This window comes from Carcharhinus amblyrhynchos, chromosome 6, assembly GCF_965287045.1.
Source record: "Carcharhinus amblyrhynchos chromosome 6, sCarAmb.v2.hapA, whole genome shotgun sequence".
Taxonomy (NCBI): domain Eukaryota; kingdom Metazoa; phylum Chordata; class Chondrichthyes; order Carcharhiniformes; family Carcharhinidae; genus Carcharhinus; species Carcharhinus amblyrhynchos.
In genome coordinates this window covers 89,640,307-89,666,190 of record NC_137329.1, presented here as the reverse complement: position 1 = coordinate 89,666,190, position 25,884 = coordinate 89,640,307, and the positions used below count along the sequence as shown (strand labels likewise).

The following is a 25,884-nucleotide window of genomic DNA, read 5'->3' as shown; positions in this document are numbered from 1 at the left end:
GTGTGGAGTTTGCCCATTCGTCTCTTCTCTGCATGGGTTTCCTCCGGGTACTCCAGTTTCCTCCTACAGTCTAAAGATGTGCAGTTAAGTACATCGGACGCTAAGGAGCAATTCAGCATGACCAAAAACATCCAGGTTAGGTGGAATAGCTATGGTAAAATGCAGAGTGTTACGGGGATAGGACGCAGGGAAGGGCCTGGATGCAATACTCTTTTGGAGAGTCAGTGCAGTCTCAAATGGGCCAAATGGTCTTTTTCTGCACTGTAGGGATTCTATGGACATATGGGGATTGCAGGCATAGGTTGTGAGTGTACAAAAATCTGGTAGTTGGAGTACAAGGTGGGAAACTGTGAAGTTGTTCACTTTGGTAGGAAGAATTAAAAAAAAGAGTTTTTCACATGACCATAGAAATCTGAGATGCAGGGAGATCGAAGTGTTCTAATGCATGAGTCACAAAAATTTAGTCTACAGGTATAGCAAGTAATTAAGATAATGAAATTCTATCCTTTATCACAAGAGGAACTGAACGTAAGAATGTTATGCATCAGGTATGAAGGACATTGGTGAGACCACATCTTCAATACTGCATGCAGTTTAATTTCCTTATTTAAGAAAAGATGCAAATGCATTGCATGATGATTGTAGTGCAATTGATAAACACTTATGGGGAATGTTTAAATATTCAGCTTTACGATACTGGCTGTCTGTGTGTCTGGGAAGAATGCAGCCCTGATGATTTTGGGAGAGCAGGATAATTACTCATTTCAACCTTGTAAGTGTTTAAGCAGAACTAATGGACTTTTGTTTACTTAAGTCCCCCTGGCATTTCTGATTAGCATGGTCATGTGTTGAGGTTGATGTGCAGAGGAAAAAGCTTTTGCAGAAACCAGATAGTTGCAGCTAAAGCCTGATTGAAGTTAGAAGGATTTTGCAGGCTTCTGAAACCCATCTTTCTCTGAAAGCCCCAAGACTATTAACACATGTTAAAGCAAGTATGCCTGGCTTTGCTAACTATTTATTTGTAAGTGGATTTGATTAATGCATGAATGGGGCTTATTTGAAATGGGAACAGTCATAAGCTAGAAAATAAACTTACTTCCTTTTATTTTTAAATACTATTCAATTGTCATACTTTGGATCAATCAAGCAGACTTTTTCTGGGCTGCCTTCAACGTCAGTATATATTTTCTTAGATTTCCAGTGTAGTCCAACTGGTGCCTTGTGAAGTTTTAGCAAAACTTTACAATTTCTATATTTCATTACCTTTGAAATAAAGGCCATATTCTATTTGCCTTCCTTATTACCTGCTAAACTTGCATGTTAGCTTTTTGCAATTTATGCACAAGGAATCTAGTCTTCCTCCATTTAAATAATATTCAGCTCATTTGTTCATCCTACCAAAGTGCATAACTTCACATTTTCTGACATCATATTCAATCTAGCAAGTTTTTGCCCATTCGCTCAACCTTTTTGTGTCATTCTCACCACTTGCCTTCCCACCTATTGTTGTGTCATCCTCAAGCTTGGCAATAGTACATTCACTTCCCTCATCTAAGTCATTAATATATATCGTAAATAACTGCGGCTCCAGATTCCTGTGGCACTCCACTAGTTAGTTTGCCATCCTGAAAGTGTCCCGCATTCCAACTCTTCTGTTAGTTAGCCAATTTTCCATCCATGTTAATAAACTACCTGCACACTCTCAGCTCATCTTAAGGAGCCTTTTGTGTAGTATCTTTATCAAACACTTTTTGGAAATCCACATATATTACTTGTTACTGCCTTAAAGAATTCTAGTGAAGCATGACTTCCCCTTCACGAAACCATGCTGACTCTGCTTGATTGTATTATGTATTTATAAGTACTCTGCTTTTATCTTTTATAATGGATTCAACATTTTCTCAGATACAAGTCTCAAATTAACTGGCTTATAATTACACATCTTTTGACACTCTTTAAAAATAAGGGTGCTACACGGCAGTTTTTCAAACCCCTAGGACTTTTCCAAAATTTAAGGATTCTTGGAAGATCACTATCATTGAACCTCCGGCCACTGTACCTACTTTATTTGACATCCTAGGATATAACCTTAACAGGGCTAGGGGGCTTATCGACCTTTAGCATCCCAAGAACTTCTTCTCTAGCAATAGAAATTGTAATTTTAATTCCTTCCCCCCACCCCCTTTTTACTTCTTGATTATTTTGGATTTAAGTATTTAACTCCTCTGCCATTTCCTGGTGTCCCATTTTTATTTCCCCAGCCCTATTCTCCAAGGGGTTTGTGTTCACTGTGGTCTCTCTTCCTTTTTACATATTTAAAGAAGTTCTCATGGTCTTTTTTCATGTTACTTGCTAGTTTGCTGTCATAGTTTCTCATCTCCCCCTTTTTTGTCACCCTTTGTTTTTTTTTAAAAACTTTCTCAATCCTCTGGTTTGCCCACTAATCTTTGCCACATTGTATGTTTGTTGTTTCAGTTTAATACTATCTGTAACTTTCTTGGTTAAGCATGGAAGGATTTTTCCCCTTCCTAGATTCCTTCTTCCTCACTGCGACAAATCTTTGTTGTGAGTCACAAGCTACTTTCATAAGTATCTGCCACCGCTGGTCAACCGGCCTTTTTTGCTAAACTCCTTTCTCTGTCCATTCCAGCCAACTCTGCCCTCATTCCTTTGTAATTACCCTTATTTAAGTTAGTGTTGTTTGTTAACCATTTTAACTTACAGCAATTTGATTATTAAGCTTTAAAATTGTGAACATATACAGTAACTATTATGTAGGTCCACTTCTTGCAAGGATGTCACAATGTTCACAAATTTCAGATTTCAACCATTATCCTTGAACAGGCAATTCAGTCTCAATTGTGTCACAGAAAGAGTATAACTAAATAAACTACAGTTGAACAGACATTACTGACTTAGGTACATTATGCAAAGCAACACTTCACATTTAGGTTCTTTAGGCTTAGGTTTAGAGCTCAAAATAGGAACTGATTTTTTTTAAAAAATCCAACACTAAAAATAGTGATGAAGGTGCAAATACCGAACAAGTTATTTGTATATCTCGTGCTATTTGATAAAAGAAGCACAATTGAGCAGCCTGGGAATTAACAGTGTACATCATACATTGTTAGCCGCTTGACCTCCAAAGACATATTCTCTCTCTGCTAGCCTCCAATTTTTACTTTTTGTTTTTTTTTTAAATAGTGTCAGAGTCATATAGAATCACAGCTTATCGAGTCTGCACCGACACATGGAAGGTCCTAACCTGTCCACCTAATCCCACTTGCCAGCACTTGGCCCATAGCCTTAAATGTTATGGCATGCCAAGTACTCATCCAGGTACTTTTTAAAGAACGTGAAACATCTCAACTCCACTACCATCCCCATCTCGCCCCCACCTCCAGACCTCTGGATAAAAATGTTTTTCCTCAAATCCTCCCTAAACCTCCACCCCTCACTTTTAACTCATGTCCCCTCGAAATGTCAACTAAGGGGAACAGCAGCTCCCTATTCACCTTGTCCTTGCCTCTCCATCTTATCATTGAATCCCTAGCACGTAGTAAGAGGCCATTCAGCCTATCGAGACTGCACCAACGACAATCCCACCCAGGCCTTATTCCCATAACTCCACATATTTACTCTGCTAATTCCCTGACACCAGGGTCAATTTAGCATGGCCAATCAACCTTACTGGTCCATCTTTAGACTGTGGGACGAAACCGAAGCACCCAGAGGAAACCCATGCAGACATGGGGAGAATATGCAAACTCCATACAGACAGTGACTCGAGACCAGAATTGAACCTGGGTTCCTGGCACCATAAGGCAACAGTGCTAACCACTGTGCCATCTCAATCAGGTTGCCCCTCAGTCTTCTCTGCTCCAGAGAAAACAATCCAAGCCTATCCAACCTTTCTTTACAACTTAAATTTTCTATCCCAGGCAACATCCTGATGAACCTCCTCTGCACTCCTTTCAGTGTGATCATATCTTTCCTATAATAGAGCAAAGAACATTACAGCACAGGAACAGGCCTTTCGGACTTCCAAGCCTACACCAACCACGATGCCCGACTTAACTAAAACCCCTGATCCTTCTGGGGACCATTTCCCTTTATTCCCATTCTATTCACGTATTTGTTAAGCCCTTTAAAAGTCACTACCGTATGCGCTTCCACTACCTCCCCCCAGCAACGAGTTCCAAGCACCCACCACCCTTTGTAAAAAAATCTGATTTGCACATCTCCTTTAAATCTTGCCCTTCACATCTTAAAGCTGTGCCCCCGAGGGACTCTTCCACTCTGGGAAAAAGCTTCTGACTATACACTCTGTCCATGCCTCTCAATCCTGTAGACTTCTATCAGGTCTCCCCTCAACTTCTGTCGTTCCAGTGAGAACAAACCAAGTTTCTCCAACCTCTCCTCATAGCTAATGCCCTCCATACCAGTCAACATCCTGATAAATCTTTTCTGTACCCTCGCTAAAGCCTCCGCATCCTTCTGGTAGTGTGGCAACCAGAATTGAACACTATATTCCAAGTGCAGCCTAACTAAGGTTCTATAAAGCTGCAACATGACTTGCCAAATTTTTAAACTCAATGCCCCGGCCGATAAATGCCGTACGCCTTCTTGACTACTTTCTCCAACTGCACTGCCACTTTCAGTGACCTGTGTACCTATACACCCAGATCCCTTTGCCTATCAATACTCAAGGGTTCTGCCAGTTACTGTAGATTTCCTATCTGTATTAGACCTCACAAAATGCATTACCTCACATTTGTCTGGATTAAACTCCACCTGCCGTCTCTCCACCCAAGTATCCAACCGATCTATATCCTGCTGTATCCTCTGATGGTCCTCAATCGTTATCTGTAAATCCATCAACCTTCGTGTCGTCCGCAAATTTACTTATCAAACCAGTTACATTTTCCTCCAAATCATTTATATATATTACAAACAGCAAAGATCCCAGCACTGATCCTTGAGGAACACCACTTGTCACAGGCCGCCATTCAGAAACGCACCCTTCCACTGCTAACCTCTGTCTTTTTTGACTGAGCTAGTTTTGTATCCACCTTGCCAGCTCACCTCTGATCCTATGCAACTTCACCTTCTGCACTAGTCTGCCACAAAGGACCTTGTCAAAGGCCTTATTGAAGTCCACATAGACAACATCCACTGCCCTACCCTCATCAATCATCTTCGTCACTTCCTCAAAAAACTCAATCAAGTTCATGAGACACGACCTCCCCTTCACACTAATACTCCACTTATTTCTAAGTGGGAATAAATCTCTCACTAATACATCCAATAATTTCTAAACGGGAATGAATCCTGTTTCGAAGAATCTTCTCCAATAATTTCCCTACCATTAATGTAAGGCTCACTGGCCTGAATTACCTAGATTATTCTTGCTATCCTCCAATCTCTGGGACCTCCCTGTAGCCAGTGAGAATACAAAGATTTCTCTCAAGACCCTAATTTCTTCCCTTGCCTCTCTCAGTATTCTGGGGTATATCCCATCAGGCCCTAAGGACCTGCCTACCTTAAATGTTTCTCAAGAACCCCAATTCCACCTCCTTTTTGATCTCAACATGATAAACTATCTACACATCCTTCCCCAGACTCCTCATCCACCAAGTCCTAATGTGAGGAACAGAACTGCAAAAAGTACTCTAGCTGTGGCCTCAAAGTTCTGTACAACTCCAACATGACCTCTCTGCTTTTGTAATCTATACCCTGATTGATAAAAGCAAATGTACCGTACACCCTTTTTACTAACCTCCGAACCTATCTTTCCGCCTTCAGGGATCTATGGACAAACATACCAAGGTCTCAACAATAGGGGGCCCAGCATGGATCTCGGTGGTACAGCACTGGTCATTGGCCTCCAGTCGCTGAAACAGGTGTCTGTCATCAGCCTCTATCTCCTACCAATAAGCCAATTATGAATCCACCTTATCAGATCACCCTGCACCCTGTGTGCATTTGCCTTCTTAGTAAGTCTTCCATGTGAGGCTTTATCAAAGACTTTGCTGAAATCCACGTAAATACATTAGTCACATCTATACACTTGGGTTACACGCTCAAAAAATTCAATCAAATTTGGTAGGCATGACCTCCCTCTGACAAAACCATGCTGACTATCCCTGATTAAATCTGGTCTCTCTACATGAGACAGATTCTGTCCTGTAGTTTCCCAACACAGACGAGAGACTCACTGGTCTGTAGCTCCCTGGCTTGTCTCTACAACCTTTTTTAAATAGTGGGACCACATTAGCTGTTCTCTAGTCCTCTGGCACCTCCCCAGTGGCCAAAGAGGAATTAAAAATTTGGGTCAGAGCTCCTGCAATTTCCTCCCTCGCCTCCCACAAAAGCCTGGGACACAATTCATCCAGACCCAGAGATTTGTCCATTTTTAAGCTCAATAATACCATGTCACTCCCAATGACAATTTACTCTAGAACTTCACAGTCTTTCTCCCCAAGTTCCATAACCACCTCCTTATTTTCATGGGTGAAGACAAGAAATATTTTTTTAAACACCCAATCAATGTCCTCCGCCTCCACCCACAATTTCCCCTTTTATCCTTAATGGGCCCTACTCTTTCCCTGATTATCCTCTTCCCGTTGATACACTTAGAATTTTTAGTATTTCCCCTATTTTTACCAACTAGAGTTTTCACATATCCCCTCTTTGGTCTCCTATTTGATTTCTTAAATTCCATTGTGCACTTTCTGTACTCCACTAATGCTTCCACAGACTTACTCCCCTTACACTTGTGAAAAGCCTCTTTGTCTATAGTCACCTATGGTTCTCTGGGTTTGTTACACCTATTACCCTAGAAAGAACATGTTGGGCCTGTACTGTCCCCATTTTATCTTTGAACACCCTCCCCCACTGCTCTTCTGTAGATTTCCCCACAAGTAACTCTTTCCAGTCTATCTTGGCAGATCCTGCCTTATTTTGTTAAAATCTATTTTTCCCCCAATCCAAAACGTTTTTCTGCAATTTGTCTATTTCTCTGTCCACAACAAAATATGAATTGAACCAGGTCGTGATCGCTATCACCAAAATGCTCCCCCACCAACACATCAACCACCTGTCTGGCTTCATTCCCCAGAATTAGGTCCAGCACTGTGCGACCCCTTGTTGGTTCCTCTGCATTCTGACCCAAAAGATTTTCCTGTGTATGTTAGAACTCTACTCCATTTAAGCCCTTAACATGATGGCTATCCCAATTAAATATTGGGAAAGTTGAAATCACCTAATGTAATTACTCTTTTTTTTAAACCCCTCTGCAAATTTCCCACATATTTGCCTTTCAATTTCCTGCTGACTATCTGGGGGTCTATAATAAACACCTAGCAACATAACTGACCCTTTTTTTATTCCTATGCTATACGCACAAAGCTTCATTTGAAGCCCCCTCCAAGATTCCATCTATCCTTACCACAGTAACTGCCTCTAACTAATAATGCCATGTCTTCTCCTCTTTTACCCCCTCCTCTGTCTTCTTGAAGATTCTATATCTTGGGATGTTGAGCTGCCAATTCTGCTCCTCACTCAACCATGTCTCTGTGATGGTTATTATATCATAATTACGTGTCAATCCTCACCCTTAACTCATCCATTTTACCATTAATACCACTGGCATTAAACTAGAGGCTCTCCAGCCTGGTCTTACTCCCTTGCAATTTTCTGTCGCTGTATTTTCTCTGATGATTGCTTTTGTGTGTTTTACTATGTCCCCTATTCTGCCAACAGTCTGAGTCCCCTCCCCCTGCCAAACTAATTTAAACTCTTTCCGACAGCAGTAGCAAACCCATCAGCAAGGATGTTAGTTTCACTGGTTCAAATTTAGTCAGTCTCACCTTCCCCAAACATAGTCGCAGAAATCCAGGAATCTAAAACCCTCCCTCCTGCACCAACTCTTAAGCTATGCGTTTATCTGTGCTATTCTCATATTTCTGTAACCACTAGCTCATGGCACTGGGAGTAATCCAGAGATTACAACCCAAGGTCCTGCTCCTTAGCCTACTGCCCAACTGCCTGAATTCTTGAGGCAAGGTCTCACCCCTCTTTCTACCTATGTCATTGGTACCAACTTGTACCATGACTTCTGCCTTATCACTATCCACCTTCAAGATGCCCTGCAGCCAGTGACATCCTGGACCCTGGCACAGGAAGGCTACACATCATTCTGGAGTCTTTCACGACCACAGAAGTGCCTATCTATGGAGTCCCCTATGACTATTGCTCTTCTGTGCTTTAACTCTCCCTGCTGAACAACCAAGCCAGCCGTAGTGCCACTACACTGGGCGCTGCTGTTGTTTTCCCCCAATAGGCCATCCACCTCAACAATATCCAAAGCAGTATATCTGTTTGATTGGGGGGCAGCCATGGGATTCCTGAGCTGACTGCCTGACCTTTTTAGTGGTCACCCATCTACCTGCCTGCATCTTGAGTGTGACCATGGCTCTGTAATTCCTGTATATGACACTTTCCACTATCTACATGCTCCTAAGTGCATCCAACCAAACCATGCAGTCTGTGAAGAGCTGCCTATATCCCAGGATATAGAATCTTGCTACAGATGTAGCCATCCGGAACACTTGAAGTATCACTGACCTCCCACTTAAAAGGTTCTTCAGCCCATCAAGTCTACATCAATAATAGCTACCACTAAAGTCACATTAATTCCATTATCCAGTCCTTATCCCATATCCTTGAACATTATGATACTTGGAGTGCTCATCCAAATACTTTTTTAAAAAGTTGTAAGGATTCCAGCCTCCACAACATCCCCTCTGAATCTCCTGCCTCTCACCCTAAAATTACGGGCCCTCATGAACAGCTGCTTCCTATTCATTCTGTCCTTAATCCTGTACACCTCAATTATGCCTTCCCCCCTCCCCCTCACTTTCTCTACTCCAGAAAAAACAATCCCAAATCTATCCTTACAGCTCAAATGCTCCATTCCAGGCAACATCATGGTGAACCTCTTCTGTATCACCTCTAGTGCAATCACAGGCTTCCTATAGTGAATTGATCAGAACTGCACAGTATTCCAACTGTGGCCTAATCAACATTCTGTACAGCTTCAACATAACAACTTGCTCTTATACTCTATGCCATGACTGATGAAAGCAAGTCTCCCATATGCCTTTTTAACTCCCCTATTCACCTATTCTGCCACCTTCAGGAGATTTTGAATGAATGCGCATACATTTAAATTTTTCTCATTGCCCTCAAGCTTCAAAAACATTCTATTCTGCCTCCCCACTATGTTAAATTAAAGACTGATCATACATTGTCCCATTCATCATTTCGAAAGGACCTTAGTGCAATGCAGTTGTTACAAGGTAAATGCTCACTTTACTGATTTGGCTGCAGGTTTTTCCTGCTGTCAATGGAAACAATGTCTTATCTGGATGCTGATTTCAGCATGTCTATGGCCAAAATAAATTTGGAGGTTCAACTGCAAACATCAACAAAGCATGGGGTCCAAGACATTGCTCATGGCTCTCATCTTACTAAGTATTTATAGTACCAATCCTTGATCTTGTCACCAGCTTTCCAAAGTTGGCCCTTCTTTTTGGCATCAGGTCTTGTATGATTTAGGAAAATACTTCATTCCGAAACTCAATCTTATTGCCGTGTACAGCGAGACCATTAAAATTTTGAATATCTTTATCTCAACAGGGTTCTGCAGCCAATGTCAAACTCATGTAAGTTTATTTATTAGTGTCACAAGCAAGTTTATATTAACACTGCAATTAAGTTACTGTGAAAATCCCCTAGTCACCACACTCTGACACCTGTTCGGGTACGTGGAGGGAAAATTTAGAATAGTCAATGTACCTAATCATCTTTAAAATGGTGGGAGCTGACATGGGGAGAACATGCAGACTCTGCACAGACAGTGGCCCAAGCCAGGAACTGAACCCGGGTCCCTGGCACTGTGAGGCAGAAGAGTTGACCAATGTGCCACCCACACTATCACAAACAACTTTCGTACATGCTACTGTCATAAATTCACATGCTTTCTTGCTACTACCAAACTCATCACCATTCTTGAGACAATCAGAACAGAGGTGTCAATGTCAAATTTGTACATCTCAAACATTATTAAAAATAGATCATTTAGTCATTATACCATTGCTGTTTGTGGGTGCTTACCGTGCACAAAAATGGATTCCACGTTTCCTATGTTACAATAATGAGACTCTTCAAAGAGTACTTAATTACCTGTAAATCATTTGGAATACCATTTCCCACCTTCTGTCAGTCCAACTACACTTAATTCCTGCCCTGTTTTCTGTTTTGTAGTCAGCTTCCTATTCCCTCACTCCAAATCTTAGTTGATTCCACTACCTAGTATTTTATCAAAAGCCTTTTAAACAACTAAATATATTACATCGCTTACATCTAACCCTTTTTATGTTGTTATTCTTCATGTTTTCACATGACTTTTCAAAACAAAAATGGGTCACAAATTGTAAGCGTTCAAAAATGAACTTCAACAGTAACGGATCCCACAAACATAGGTCCCGGTGACCCTTGCAACAATTTCTCCTTGAAGCCACCTACAGCATTTTGAATAACACAAGCTGAAGCCCAGACATTCATTAACTCGAAAGAGGAAGTGACCCTCAGCTACTTCTATTTACCCGCAGCAGGCAGCTCCAGAGCAGCGCTGACAGAATTGGAAGCAAAATATTTTTTCCAATTACTCAACACAGGATATTGCAATCCCTAAACCATTGGTGAACAAGTAAACTGTCATATTAGTTTGTTTTATTTGAAATTCACTGCAATGTTATTTAATGGGTCAAACATAATTTAAAATGCTCATTACCAACAAAACATTAAAATATTACCAATTTACATTTTATACTTACATCCAGCAAGTCAGATTCATGTTTCACAACTGGGTTCACTTCATTTAACTCTGAACTTGGAGTGATTTCTTGAAATGACATCAGGTCTCTTACTCCTTCCCTCCGATTCCTCAAGCCTGAGCTTAGATTCTCGTCTAACCGTTGGCCTTCCAGTTTGTCAACAATGTAAAGTTGTTCTTTAAAAATAACCGGTGTACTTTTTTGTTCAGAATGTGGTTAATTTCAAATCCTGTTGAGAAGAGTAGATACATTAATTTTCTATTTTGCATTCTTATAAGCTAATACTGTCCTTGTATTGAGAAAATACTGATTTTAATATGAACTTTTCAACCATTCTCCATTAATGTAATGAAAGGATTCGAACGATTGAGCAAGCTTGATTCGTTGTCTGATAAAGTCTCTCTTCTCAAAATCCCCTCTCTCAAAAAGCACTGTTTTTTGCTGCAGTATAGCTCTACTGGTGCAAGCAGCCCTCTGGTACTTCGCTATATTTTAGGTGTAAATCTAAATACAGAAGGTCAACAGATTAGTGCAAAACTGGGAGGCATCACAGATTATTTCACCACTTTTTAAGAGGGGTCACTCAATAGAAATAAGGAATAAGTACTCTGCTTATTTTCCTTCTGCCTAATCGCAAGAGCAGTTAAGTAAGTAGCATCCCATACAAGATTAGGTTTCTCACCATAGACTGGAAATCAAACCTAGGACCTATAATCAACATGTCTTTCCATTATATTGGAGAAAAAAGAGAAAAGGACAAAATAAAAACAACCTATTGAAGAACCAATCACAAACTTCCTACTGCTGTTTAAGCAATGGATTGCCCACCTTTATTTTTGGAGCAACGATAAAAATTAAACCTCAAGTTATCTGTTAAAATACCAGAATACCATTTTTGAAATTTCTCTGTAAATCAATGCCTCTGTGTTACACACACCCTTACTCTTCTCAAAGCAACAAATATTTTGATTCACAGCACAACACTATAAAGGAATTAACAGCAGTATTAAAAAATCTTATATTTGCACATCACCTATCCATTACGAATCCTAACATCCACATTTAGAATAGAAACTGTTTCCACAAACATCTGCAATAATGATTTATATGTAAACAGTTTCAATGGGAATCCCTTTCAACGGTTTCCCACCACCAATGGCACCATGTTGCATGGCTTCACCCATTTTGTTTTGCCTTCATTTCAATTTCACTATCAGTTTTATTAAAAATGTAAATAACCTTTTCAATGTTTATTCCATTCTACTCAACTAGAACAATTCTTTCATACTGTTGTACATCTGACCTTTCTCCTGCCCCCCTTTCCACCAATAACAATCCCACTTAAGCCTTGTCTGACCATGCTCAGTGTTCTTTTTAAGAAAGAGTTTAGTTCCAGCCTCGGGGCCAACTTCTTACCAGCTGGCTCTTTAAGGCCTCAAGCTCCATTCTGTTCCTTCTCACTGAATCCCACATTCAGTGCGGGCTATTTCATGAAAAAAAATTCAACATTGTCCAAGCCTGCTTCTCTGGGGAAATAGAAATTCAGCCCTGATACCCACTTTAAAAAAGATACAACATTCTGAGAGTCAATGATGATGTTGCTATTTGTATCTGTGGAAAGCACGCATGGTCTATGTTCATACAAATAATAAAATAAACTTTAAATCTAATCCAGTCATGAACTACTTTCCACTCTTCCTTACTCCAACTGGAAGAGAAAATTTAAAATATTGTCCAGCTGTTTACACACTGGCCAGCTAAACTAGAGAATATTTTACCTTCCCCATATATTGCTTCCACTTCAAATGCAGCATTATTCAACCCGGGAGATAAAATTGTAGCCTTACTCCAAGATGTGTTATTTGATGTAAATAAAGGCTTAAAATTCCAGTCTTATTCCCTCCCCTGGAAACTGAGCTTATTAAATTCAACTATTTTCTGTTCCAAACTTCACTAAACATCCATAAACCCACTGCTAAATATTGCCCTGCTGAAAAAAAATTAACCTTACTGCTTAAAACAGTTCAACTGACATGGGCAACACAGTGGAAAATTCACATACAAGTTTAAGAAACACAGAAGCACTGAAAATGTCTAAAAATGATTAGGACATCATTAGGCCTTTAATGTGATTAAAGTACTCTTTCCAAAGTATAGATTAATAAACTTTAGTAAAATAAGGCAACGAAGCTGAATGCTTAGATAAATCTTATCATATTTTCAGTACAAGCTTCTCAAAAGAAATTAAGTTTACTGCCTCTCAAGTTATGAAACATCAGGAACTTCAATTCCTGAATTTTGTACACATGTGCATTTGGGAGCAAGCTACCATGCCTTGTTCTGCATCTTTACAACCTTTAGACCCAGTCAGGCCCTTTGCACCTACTCACAAGGAGAAAGGAAGGTTTCAAAAAACCCAGGTCAGTGACCAAGTGTGGAGCACCATCAAAGTCGTGTCCAGGCAGGGTGCGTCCCAGGTAACAGAAACAGGTCCCAGTTAAGAAAGAAAGTAGTGAAACAGGCTCCAAGCAGCGCCTGGACTAAGGGAAACAGACTTTAAAAGTAAATTAGACTTGTGAGAAGTCCTGACAATTGAAGAGGGCTCAGAAGAAGACCTAAAGATTCAAGAAGGCAACCAAAGATAGGTGACTGTGCTGTAAACTAGTCAGGTAAAGGCTTTGAGGCACTTTGAGGCAGTAGTGTTCTGCTTGGCATGGCCAAAGATCTGCAGTTGTGTCGGTAATTTAGAAAGTGTAGACCCGGAATGTCAGGAGACAAGACTGAAGCCGTGCAAAGGCGGCCATTGCTGAAGCCGCACAGGTTGGAGTAACATTTGGAAAGAATTCCGAAGCGGAATCTTCAAATGTGAAGACTGGAAATGCTCGAGATTCAGCATGGCTGTTAATTTACATGTACCTACCTTGAATATTAAAGGGCACAAGGCAGATATTGTAAACTTTATATCTTTCTGACCTTGTATAGTAAAATTTACTTTCACTTGTTCAAAACCTGTTGCTTTCTTTGCTGAATTTCAAATTTTGTCCATTTTAAATAAAATATTATTGGTTCCTAACCACCTGAGGATCTGGCCTAGGATCATAACAGGTGCTTCAAGCCAGTTAAATTTTGTGGTCAACACTAATTGCTTCAGGGGATGTACAAGTATTGTGGTTACTTTACTCGATTAGTAATCTAGAGGCCTGGCCTCTAGATGGGTGTTCAATCTCACCATGGCAGGGAATTTTACATTGTTAATTAAATAAATCTGGAACAAAAACACTAATATCAGTAATGATGAATAACTAATGATTAGTCACTATTAGATTATTATTCACTTTAGAGAAAGTGAAGGGTGGTGAACTGGTGGAATTATCCGCTGCAAAACACTGTCCAGCCAAATCACTGAATGTATTTAAGAAAATAGATTAATTTTAAAGGCATCAAGCGGTATGGGCAGAAAGCAGGAGTGTGGTGTTGAGATAAAGAACCAGCCATGATCACACCATCAAGAGCTGGCTTATGAACCAAACGGCCTATTTTCTATGTTTCTAAGAACATAAGAACATAAGAAATAGGAGCAGGAGTAGGCCATCTGGCCCTTCGAGCCTGCCCCGCCATTCAATAAGATCATGGCTGATCTGTCGTGGCTCAGTTCCACTTTCCCGCCCTCTCCCCATAACCCTTAATCCCCTCTCTTATCAAAAACCCATCAACCCGCTTCTTAAAAATATTTAGCCACCACTTCTAATACGGTAGCAGTGGAAACCTGAAGAATCCCTGCATTTATGCAAGCCGCAGGTTCAGCTGACCCTATTAATAATCTCTGGAAAGATTTCATGCCAGGGTTACAGTGAAGCCATTGTGGAAGCAGGGCGAAAGATCTTCCTGGCTGACAGAAACCTGGTTCAACTGGTATAATGACAGTGGATTCAAGCTGCTGTCATCTGAGCTGCAACCTGCAAAAGGCAACCACATCAAGTACCTTGCTAAGCATAAACTACGGACTAATGTAAATCAAAGAAAAATCACAAACTAATCAAGGGGATCCCTTCAATCCAGGAAGGAATGCCCTACTCAATACAGTTAGTCATGTGTTACAGATGACACCAAATCATCAGCATGCTACTGTTAGAATCCAAAAGAAAAACATCAGCATTGAAACGTAAAATATGAGAACTCTGTTACGACCTGGAAAACTGATGAACGTCAAGCATGAAATGAGCCGTTTAAAAGTCAAATGAAACAAACTGGAAAAATGCAGGTAATTTTACATCAGATGCAATCACATTCATCTGTTCAGGAGGACAGAAGCACGAAAGGTGTAGGAATCTTCCCAGATAAAGTTTCAAAATCTGTGCTGGGTTACGGCGCTCTCTCAAACAGAATAACTTTACTTAAAAATCAAAACCCAATCTTGCCATCATCCAAGTCTAACATCAACATCTGATAGTGGAGAATTTTGAATAACTGGTTACAGCTATACATCAACGTAAAACAAATGAGCTCATTTTTGTAATGGATGACCTAAATGCAAAAGCGGGTTCTATCAGGAAAGGCAACATAGTTGGACTTCACCACTGGTATGATCACAATGAAAGAAGGAAAAAGTGGATCAATTGGTGTGCAGCAAATAATCAGGTTATTCTAAATGCCTGGTTGGAGGAAGAAGGAAAAATCCTGGCAACATATCCAGAAATCGTGTATGATGATAAACAACAAATTCCAATACATAGTTCAACAAGCAAAGACCTACCCAGAAGCCAACCACAAAAATGACCACGTACTTGTATTTGACAGCACCAAGATAAAGCCGAGGAAATTGTAAAAGAAACAGGGACAATAAAGACACTTGATTATGAACTACTCAAATACAGAGAGCTCATTTAAAGAAAATATTAAAGTGCCAGGTCAAAACCAATTTGAACAGCATAAAAAAAACACTCAAAATGGGGAATGTTCAAAGCTGTTCTCACACGAGAACACCATCCACCAGGTACACGGCACATCCTCTTGGAACTCAGCCAACGTTGTCTGCCTGATATGCTGCAGGAAAGGATGTCCCGAAGCATGGTACATTGGGGAGAAATGCAAACGCTACGACAACGGATGAATGAACACTGCTTGACAATCACTATGCAAGACTCTTCTCTTCCTGTTGGCAAACACTTCAGCGGTCATGGGCATTCGGCCTCTGATCTTTGTGTAAACGTTCTCCAAGGCGGCCTTCACGACACACGACTGCACAGAACTGCTGAACAGAGACTGATAGCCCTGTTCCGCACACAAGGACGGTTTCAACCGAGACCTTGGGTTCATGTCACATTATTTGTAACCCCCATGACTTGCAACATCTCACTTCTGTCCTGTCTCTTTAACCTATGCTCGATGCTACCTCCACTCACATTGTCTGCACTTTTAAGACTTGATTAGCTGTAAAAACTCACATTCCAAATCAGTATTCTGTAAACTGAATGTGAGTCTTTATATGCCCTGTTTGTGATCAGAACTCCTCACTCACCCGAAGGGGCAGAACCCTGAAAGCTAGTTGCATTTGCTACCAATTAACCCTGTTGGACTTTAACCTGGGGTTGTGAAACTCCTTAGAATGTTCAAAACACCAGTGGGAGAATCATCAAAAAGCACCATTCAATTAAAGAGAAAGAAACAAAAATGGATTAGAGGTGAAACATTGGACCTGATGGAGGACAGAAGGAAGGTAAAGTAAATAGATCAATGGAAATATCAGGAATTGGATTAAAGGATTAAAAAAAAGTGTTGAAAAGAAAGAAAAGTGATTGAACAAAATGTGAAAGAATTAAAATAACATGAAAACACAGACACAATGCATAAAGGAAATCACAGGAAAAGTTAGGCATACATCTTGCAGCTGCATCAAAGTCTGATCAATCACATTATTAAGATCCTTCTGTGAGTAGTAATGAATAGGGCCAGGAGAAAGATAAAGACAGAAATTTTACTCTCAATATGATTTTGTAGAATATAGAAAATGGGAAATGTTATTTTTATGGTACGCATGCTATTAAAAACAGCCATAGAGATTTTAAAAAGATGTACCCATATGATTACAGTAAGGCATTTGATAAGGTGAAACATGAAGAACTGATAACCATTTTGAGTCTCTTGATCTTGATGGCAAATATCTTAGAGTGACAAGAAATCTTTAGTAGGAACAAACTGTAGCCCCAAAAGATGTGAATGATTTAAGCAATTTTGTGAAGATTAAAAAAGGGTCAGACAGGGGAGCATTTTCTCCCCAGATTTATTCAATTTGTACACTAAAATATTCTCAGATTGAAAATCTTTCAAGGTTATGAGCTGGAAATTACACCTTTAATATAAGACAAACTACAGATAGTTTGAGAAAGTGAAAAGAAAGGACTGAGCATAAATTGTAAAAGAAAGTCCAAAAAGAAAATTGTCACAGAACTGTAAAAAACAGAAGTCCAAAAAATAAGATCTCAGTGAAGAATTAAAATGGTCCCAAGTAGACAAACTTTGTTACTCAGGTAGTAGGTTAACATCGGATCGAAGTGTGACCAAGAAATAAGACAAAGGACTAGAATGGCCAAAGATGCGTTTGAAAAAAATGAAAAAGATGATTAGCTCAGAATTAGCCATGAAAATAAAACAGAGTGGGATGCTACATCACACAAATGTTGACGTACAAAAGCAAATGCTGGACAATGTAAAGAAGAACTGAGACTTCAGAGTTGCCTTCATATCCAAGATATATTCAGTATTTGGCTAAGTCATACACTACCAATGAAGATGCCCTCCTCTTAAGGCATGGTACCTGAAGAGAGAGGGAAGAAAATCTGCCATCCACTCCTGGACTGATCTACTTGTGACTCAGACCATTGCAATGTGGGTGACTGTCCTCTAGCAAGCCACTCAGTTGTATTCAAGAAGGTGGCTCATCACTACCTTGGTCTGGCCTTACTGGTGCCATCTACATCTCATGAATGAAAAAAGATCATCCAAAAAGTATCAAACTCTGTAAGCATCAGTTCTTATGCTGTGATCAAATATATTCAGTGGCACAGTGGCAAGCACAGCGCCAGGAATTGGAGCCCGGCTTGGGTCACTGTCAGTGTAGAGTCTACACACTCTCCCCATGTCTGCATGAACTTCCACTGGGTGCTCTGGTTTCCTCTCAGAGCAAAGATGTGCAGGTTAGGTGAACTGGCCATGATAAATTTTCCTCAGTGTACCTGAACAGGCACCGGAATGTGACATGGGGATTTTCATAGTAACTTCATTGCGATGTTAATGTAAGCCTACTTGTGGCTAATAAACAAACTTTTTTTTAAAATTATGCAATATCCTACTTATGGATCTATATTGTAGCAGTTATTCTCCGAAAAGATTTACCATCTTGGCTATATTTCACTTAAGTATTTCTTAGCTTTGTATGTTCATTTAAACAATGCTTAAAATACAAAACTAAAAAATCCAAACCAAACATCCAATACATCTGGACCTTATTAAACTGATTCTGTTTCTATTGCAAGGATACATTTAGTTTTAACCATATTCACAACTAACTTAAAATAATAGCAAAATGTTGCAATTGCTAGAGATCCAAAGGAGAAACAGAAAATACTGGGAAAACTGAGCAGATCTGGCTGCATTTGTGGAGAGAGAAACAGTTAACATCGAGTCCAATGTGATTCTTTGAAATGTAAACCTGCTGAATTTCCCCAGTAACTTCTGTTTTAATCAACTCAGAAAACCGGTATATTTTAACTAGTGCTTGTCAGCTTGGTGCTTGATAGTAGCAGAATAGAAAACTAACCAACTGCTCCTAGTTCATGCCTTTCTTAAATCAAGATTCTCATCGAGATGTAGTCACAGCCACAAAAGGTGTTTGATACAGAAACTTCACTGCATTGAAAAAACATTTGGATGCGCTTGAGTTCTGTAACCTACAGGGCTGTGGATCAAGAGCTGAAAAATGGGATTCAACTAGATAGCTCTTTTTCAGCCAGCATGGATAAGTTGAATGACTTCCTGTGCCGTAAATCTTTGTTTTGCAAACAGCTCAAGTCAATTATCCATTTCATGTTCATTCATTATGAACGTAGCCACTGATCATTGCTCATTATGTCACAGAAACAGAAAATAAGTGCAGGAGGCCATTCAGCCCTTTAAGCCTGCTTTACCATTCATTAAGATCCTGGCTGATCATCCAACTGAATAGCCTGATCCCACTCCTCCTCTCCCCCCCCCCCCCATTATCCTTTGATCCTCTTTGCCCCAAGAGCTATATCTAATTATTCTAGAAAACATACAATGTTTTGGCCTCAACTACTTATAGTTCTAGTGAATTCCACAGGCTGACCACTTTCTGGGTGAAGAAATTTCCTCTCATCTCTGCCTAAATGTTTTACCCTGTATCCTCAGACTGTGGCCTCTGGTTCTCGGCACCCCCACCATCGGGAAAATCCTTTTTGCATCTACCGTCTAGTCCTGTTAGAATTTTATAGGTTAAATGGTGCTTAGTATTAGATTCAGCTTCTCAGAAAAAAAATTTAAACACATTACTCTTTTATGAGCCATAAAATGCATTCTTAAGTGCTTATGCACCAATTTATAAACTCTTTGGTTCTATGGGCATAATTAAAAGAATAACAACTTTTTGCATTGTATCTTTTAAGTAGTACATATTGGCAGCTAGGTGCAAACCTCAAATTTCTCAACCATAACATTAATTGGGAGGATTTACAGATTATCATCAGCAAATTTCTCACTTGGTCAGTTTACAGGCAACTTTTGATTCACGAAGAGTGTCTTATGGTGCAATAACTGTCACTGCCTCTGAACCAGAAGGTCCAGGTTTGAATCCCACCATAAACAGGTTGATTATCAACCTGCAAATCCTTCCAACACACACCAAAGACCGGCATTAACCGCAAGATCTATTGCTGGTCAGCCATGCGATGGAAAGAAAGTTGCAGCCTCTTACCATCACTAGCTGTAGCTCCAGACTACAACATGCATGCAGGTGTTTGTTGCCACAGCAACTCAGACTCCTTCAGTGACCTGTAACACATCAGCACACTTTGGATCCAGCAATGGTATTTTAGCAGCAAGTGTTCAATTTTGATAATAACTCCATCCATGGTTGATAAGCTGTTGACAGGTAATGACACAGCTAAGGTACAGCTAGTTCAGTGAAATTCTGGAAGGTTGCATGCTGAGGAAACTGTGCCTATACCAATCAGGAAGGCTGTAAAGTGGGGATTAGGGGAGGAGGAGGAGAATGTTATCCACATTTAAAGTGGTTGGGAATAAAATGGAGAATATTAGCCAGGTGGAAAAATTAAATTATTTTATTCCCCCCCAGCCACTCTTGTAGTTTTCCCATCATTGAGGGTTTGACTAATTGTCTTATTGTAGTCAGGTGTACCCCTCTCTGCTATTTTAAACAACTTCTGTGATCTTTCAGTCTTCTGGTACCATTCCTATATAGTAAGAAGTCTCACAACACCAGGTTAAAGTCCAACAGGTTTATTTGGTAGCAAACGCCACTAGCTTTTGAGCGCTGCTCCTTCATCAGGTGAGTGGGTCAGGTGACATCAGGTGAGGAGAACTTCCCACTCACCTGATAAAGGAGCAGTGTTCCGAAAGCTAGTGACGTTTGCTACCAAATAAACCTGTTGGACTTTAACCTGGTGTTGTGAGACTTCTTACTGTGTTTACTCCAGTCCAACACCGGCATCTCCACATCATGACTACCATTCCTATATTACAGGAGGATTACTCTCCACCTTAGCTTCCCTAATTAACCTAGGATGCATCCCATCCAAATAAGATGATTGTGACTAGACAATGGAAAGTACATGTTACAGATACAGCAGGATCAGGTCAAAGCTCTATAGTCTTGCCATATCCACGTTGAATGGTGGTGGATGATTAAACAACGAACAGGAGGAAAGACTCCAAACCTCAACAATAGAGACCAGCACCCAAGTCCAAAGACAAGGCTAAAGGATTTGCAATGATCTTCAGCCAGAACTACAAAATGGATGTCCATCTCTGCCTCTTTCTGGGATCCAAAGATTATAGACGCCAGTCTTCAGCCAATTTAATACATTTTACATGATAGTAAGAAATAGTAGATGCAACAAAGGCTATAGGCCCTGACATCAAGCCAACTGTGGTGCTGAAAACATATACTCCAGAACTAGCTGCACCTCTATCCACATTGTTCCCATGAAAGTACTAACGTCTACCTAACAGAGTGGAAAACTGCCCTGGTATGTCCTGTACACAGAGCAGAACAAATCCAAACTGGTCAACTATTGCCCATCTGTCTACTCTCAAATCAGCAGCAAAATTATGTAAGGTAATAATGTAAAATTATGATCAGTGTTAGCAAGCAATGCTTATCAATATCCTGCTCAGTTTGGATTTCACCAGCTCCAATCAGAACAAGAAGTTATCACAGCCCTGACTAAACATGATTTTTTAAAAAAAGCAGAATTCCAGAGGCGAGATGAAAGTCACTGCCTTTGACATCAGTGTCGCATTTTATCTGAATCATAAACTAAGAAGCCAGCGTAAAATTGAGAATCAGGGGAAACTCTCTAGTGACTCAAAGAAAAATAGCTGTGGCTGTTAAAGCTCAATTATCTTAGTCCCAGGACATTGCTGCAGGAATTCCTAAGGGCAATACCCTGGACAAAAACGTCACAGCTGCTTTATCATGACCTTCCCTTCATTGTACGATCAAAAGTGGGAATATTTGCTAATAGCTGCATAGTGTTCTATTCACAATATTTCAGATGAAATACCCATTCCCACATGCAGCAAGGCTTAGGCGCAGACCCATACTGAGGCTATCAAGTAACATTCATATCATAATTTCTAGGTTATGACCATCTCCAACAAATCTCTTAACACCTTCCCTTTGACATTCAAATCATCAAATCTCATACCATCAACAGTCAAAAGTCTATCATTGACCAGAAACTTAAATGGACCAGCCACAAAAATACTGAGGCTTCAAGACTAGGCCAGAGGCTGGGAACTCTCCAGCATCCTAATCATTTTGACCCCTCAAGGCCTTTGCACAAGCTACAAGACAGCAAGTTGAGATATTCTCCATTTGCCAGGTACTCTTCTTCCACCACTGATTCAGAATGGTGTGTGCAGCAAAATGAACTAGAGCAATTTGCCAGGACTTTGACAGCACCTCTCAAACCCTCGACCTCTACCACCTAGAAAGGAAAAGCAGCAGGCATATGCTATACCGGCACCCACAAGTGACACAAAATCATCTGGCTTGGAAACAGTGTTCCTTTACTGTCACTAAGTCAAAAACCTGGATCTCCCTACCGAACAGCAGGTGAGTGTCCCTAGACATCACAGATCAAGGTAGTTCAAGGCAGCTGCTCACCACTACCTTTGAGGGCAATTAGGAATAGGTAATAAATGTTGGACTTGGTGCCTCCCACAATAAATATTTTTAAATGAGAGCAAATCCTATATTGGCCCTGTCTGTATGCTTGATATTTGCAACACTTAACCATTCCAGTGTTATCCTGGCTGGCCTTCTTACTGTTTACCCCAGTCCATTGCTGGCATTGCCACAGCGTGGCCTCTCATCCACAGCTGTCAACGAACTTGAGCTCATCCAGGTACATCCCTGTTCCTTATGTTCTACCACGGGTGAATTCAAGCCTAAAATAGACAGATTTTTTGGTGTCTCAGAGAACCAAGAGATATGGGGATCTGGCAACGAAGTAGAGTTGAGGTAGATGATCAGTCATGACCACACAGAATGGCAGTGTAGGCTCAAGAAGCTGTCTTTTTTCATCCCGCTCCTATTTCTTATGTTCGTGAAACGCCACTGCATGGATCCTAACTCACAGCCAGCCCTCTTCACCCTTCAACCCTGTGTTTACCAGGCAACGTTGATACATAATAAGCCAACACAATTTTTAAACTTTCATCCTCAGGTAGAAATATCTCCATGGTCTCACCCCTCCCCGCCTGAACTCAGGGGAAAGCGCCATGCGTTCTACCAATGTCAGCAAGGCAATGGACACCATACGTCCTCCGAAAGCACTCACTCCAATCGTGCGCTTTTTATAACCTGCCTGAAAATAGATAAATCAGGTTACACATGGCAGAGTGCACTGAATTTACTCTACAGCGGGTGTGATCAAATTACACATTCTGTACAAACTATAGGGGGCCGCCCTGCAAAAGGATCACAAATCTGGTCTATCCTTATTTCGTTGCAGACACAAGCCCGGTGCCATCCTCCCTCTTTCTCCTCATTTCACGCTCTGATTTCTCATGCCCACCCCCCCCCCACCCCAAAGTGTCAGTTGGTTCTCTCGCTCGCGCTGCCCTGGTGCCTGTTGGTCCTCGCGCTCGCGCTGCCCTGGTGCCTGTTGGTCCTCGCGCTCGCGCTGCCCTGGTGCCTGTTGGTCCTCGCGCTCCCCTGGTGCCTGTTGGTCCTCGCGCTCGCGCTGCCCTGGTGCCTGTTGGTTCTCTCGCTCACGATCCAACCCGCTGTCAGTTGGTCCTCGCGCTGCCCTGGTGTCGGTTGGTCCTCGCGCTCGCGCTGTCCTGGTGTCGGTTGGTTCTCGCGCTCGCGATCCAACCCGGTGTCAGTTGGTCCTCGCGCTGCCCTGGTGTCGGTTGGTTCTCTCGCACCGCTTGACCTCGGTAACAATGAATTCCCTGTTTCGGGCAATTCTCGGTCCATCTGATTTAGTGGTCAATGCGGTTTTGCGCTGGTGAGTATTGTTTAACGGTATAGCCGGCAGTTTACATTACCTACCCGATGATGAGGCCTTTATTTCTCCGGTTATTCCACTCCCACCTCCGGGCGCTCACTGCTCCATATCCTCATCTCTCTCTTTGCTTTGACTCGGTTGCTCCACAGCGTCAGACATCGCCTGAGCAGTTCGTAGCCAATAAGAATGCGTCATTAGCGCCACGAGGTACATCACTTCCGCCAAGTGGCTAGAGGGACCGGAAGTGATCTGGGAGCGGAAGTGTTAGGTGTTTAGTAAACATCGTAATGGTTTTTGCTCGTCCACAGCGCAGCAGCTAGTAGGTTAGTTACTGTTGTTTCACGTGGCTGAAAAAAATCTATCTTTTTGTTTGCTTAAAGTGAAACGAAGAGGGAAATAACCGCAGTCCAGAAAAACAGTAAAAACTGCTCTCAGTAGTTTTAAAGAAGTTGGCAACTCATGAACAGCCTTTGATGGCAAGTAGTTGCAAGGGTTTTGTATTATAAATAAGAAAGACATTTATGTGGCACTTTTTATAACCACTGGACATCTCAACGTGTTCCACAGCCAATTAGATATTTTCTGAAGTATAGTCAGTGTAGGAAATGAGTTGGTCAATTTGTGCTCCCCAAGCTCCCACAAACAGCAATGTGATAATGACCAGAAAATCTGTTTGGTGATGTTGTTTAGGAGATAAATATGGGCCAGAATACCAGGAATAATATTCCTGTTCTTCATAATAGTGCCATGGAATAATTTACATTCATCCTAGCAAGCAGATGGGGCCTTGGTATAATGTTGCATGTGAAAGATAGCACTTCCGACAGAGCAATACTCTCAGTTCTGCATAATATATAGACTATCCCTCTGAATTCCCTAAAATGCTCCTTTGTTCTGGACCTGCATCTACTTTAGTTTCAGCTGTCTCTCGTCATGCCTTCTCCCAGTTCATCATATTCACAAAATTCAGTCTCTATTTGCGTAACTCCATTCCCACTGAACTGCTGACCAACCAACATCTCTTTCTGCTACTGATGCAGACCAACATAAAAAATGGTGCCAGCTCCTCAGGTACTGTTCCCTTTCAAAACAACTGGCATTATCTCCTTTTCCCAAGGACCCACTATCATGCTAACATAGAAATTTACTGGAGGAAATCATTCAGCCTACCTTGTCTGTTCTGGTCAAAAAAGAGGTATCCAGAAGAATCCTGTTTTTCTACGTAATAAACTGTAGCTCTGTTGTTTATACTATTTCCAATGCACAAACAAGTATTTTTAAATTCAGTGAGAGTTCTAGACTATACTTGCTATATAGTACTGTACTTCTAGATATACCATCCTCTTGGTAAAACCATTTCTGCTCAACTTTCCTCTAATCCTTATATCAGTTATTACCTCTGCTAATTGAAAGAGGTCCTTCAAATCCACTCCATCTAGCCTTCACGATTTTATCCACCTAAATTATATATTCCCCTCAATCTCCTCTGTTCCAAAAAAACCTATGTGTTCCATCGACAAGAACAATTGCAGAAACTCGCTAAGCATTATTCAACAACACCTTCCAAATCTACAACATCTACCACTGAGAAGGAAATGGCAATAACACCATCTGCAAGTTCCTGTCCCACGAAAGAATAGAAAAACATTTATGCTGTCCTCCAGCTCTAAACTTCCCAAACTGCAGAAGTAACTTTTCTTTATTTACCCTATCTGTTTGATACCTTCAGCCCTTAATTTTTAAATTCCCTAGTTTGTGCAATCTTTCCACATAGAATCCCTACAGTGTAGAAGCAGGCCATTCGGCCCATCAAGTCTGCAATGACCACAATCACTCAGGCCCTTTTTCTGTAACCCCTCATATTAACTCTGCTAATCCCCTGACACTAGGGTTAATTTAGCATGACCTATCAACCTAACACACACATCTTTAGACTGTGGGAGGAAACCAGAGCACCTGGAAGAAATCCACGTAGACATAGGGAGAATGTGCAAACTCCACACAGATAATGACCCAAGGCTGGAATTGAACCCAGTTCCCTGGCACTGTGAGGCAGCACTCTTGGAGTCCAGAGATCATCCTGATTAATCTATGCTGCACTCTTTCCCAGGTCACAATATCCTTCCTAAGACAAAAGTAAAATACTGCAGATGCTGAAATTGTAAAATAAGAACAAAAACTACTGAAAAACGTAGGTCAGACAACATCAG

The 25,884-nt window shown here is 40.9% G+C and overlaps 1 protein-coding gene across 1 annotated transcript in view; it reads right to left on the bottom strand.

Annotated features, from left to right (window-relative positions):
- Positions 1-23,843, bottom strand: part of LOC145344091 (adiponectin receptor protein 2-like) — a 79,004-nt gene extending 55,161 nt beyond the window's left edge. Inside the window, exons 1-2 of the mRNA XM_080190915.1 lie at positions 23,719-23,843; positions 10,902-11,130 (exon numbers count right to left, since the gene is read on the bottom strand). Coding sequence (XP_080047041.1) covers positions 10,902-10,982 — 81 coding nt within the window. The 5' untranslated portion in view covers positions 10,983-11,130; positions 23,719-23,843. The remainder of the gene's footprint in view (positions 1-10,901; positions 11,131-23,718) is intronic.
- Positions 23,844-25,884: the final 2,041 nt, after the last annotated feature.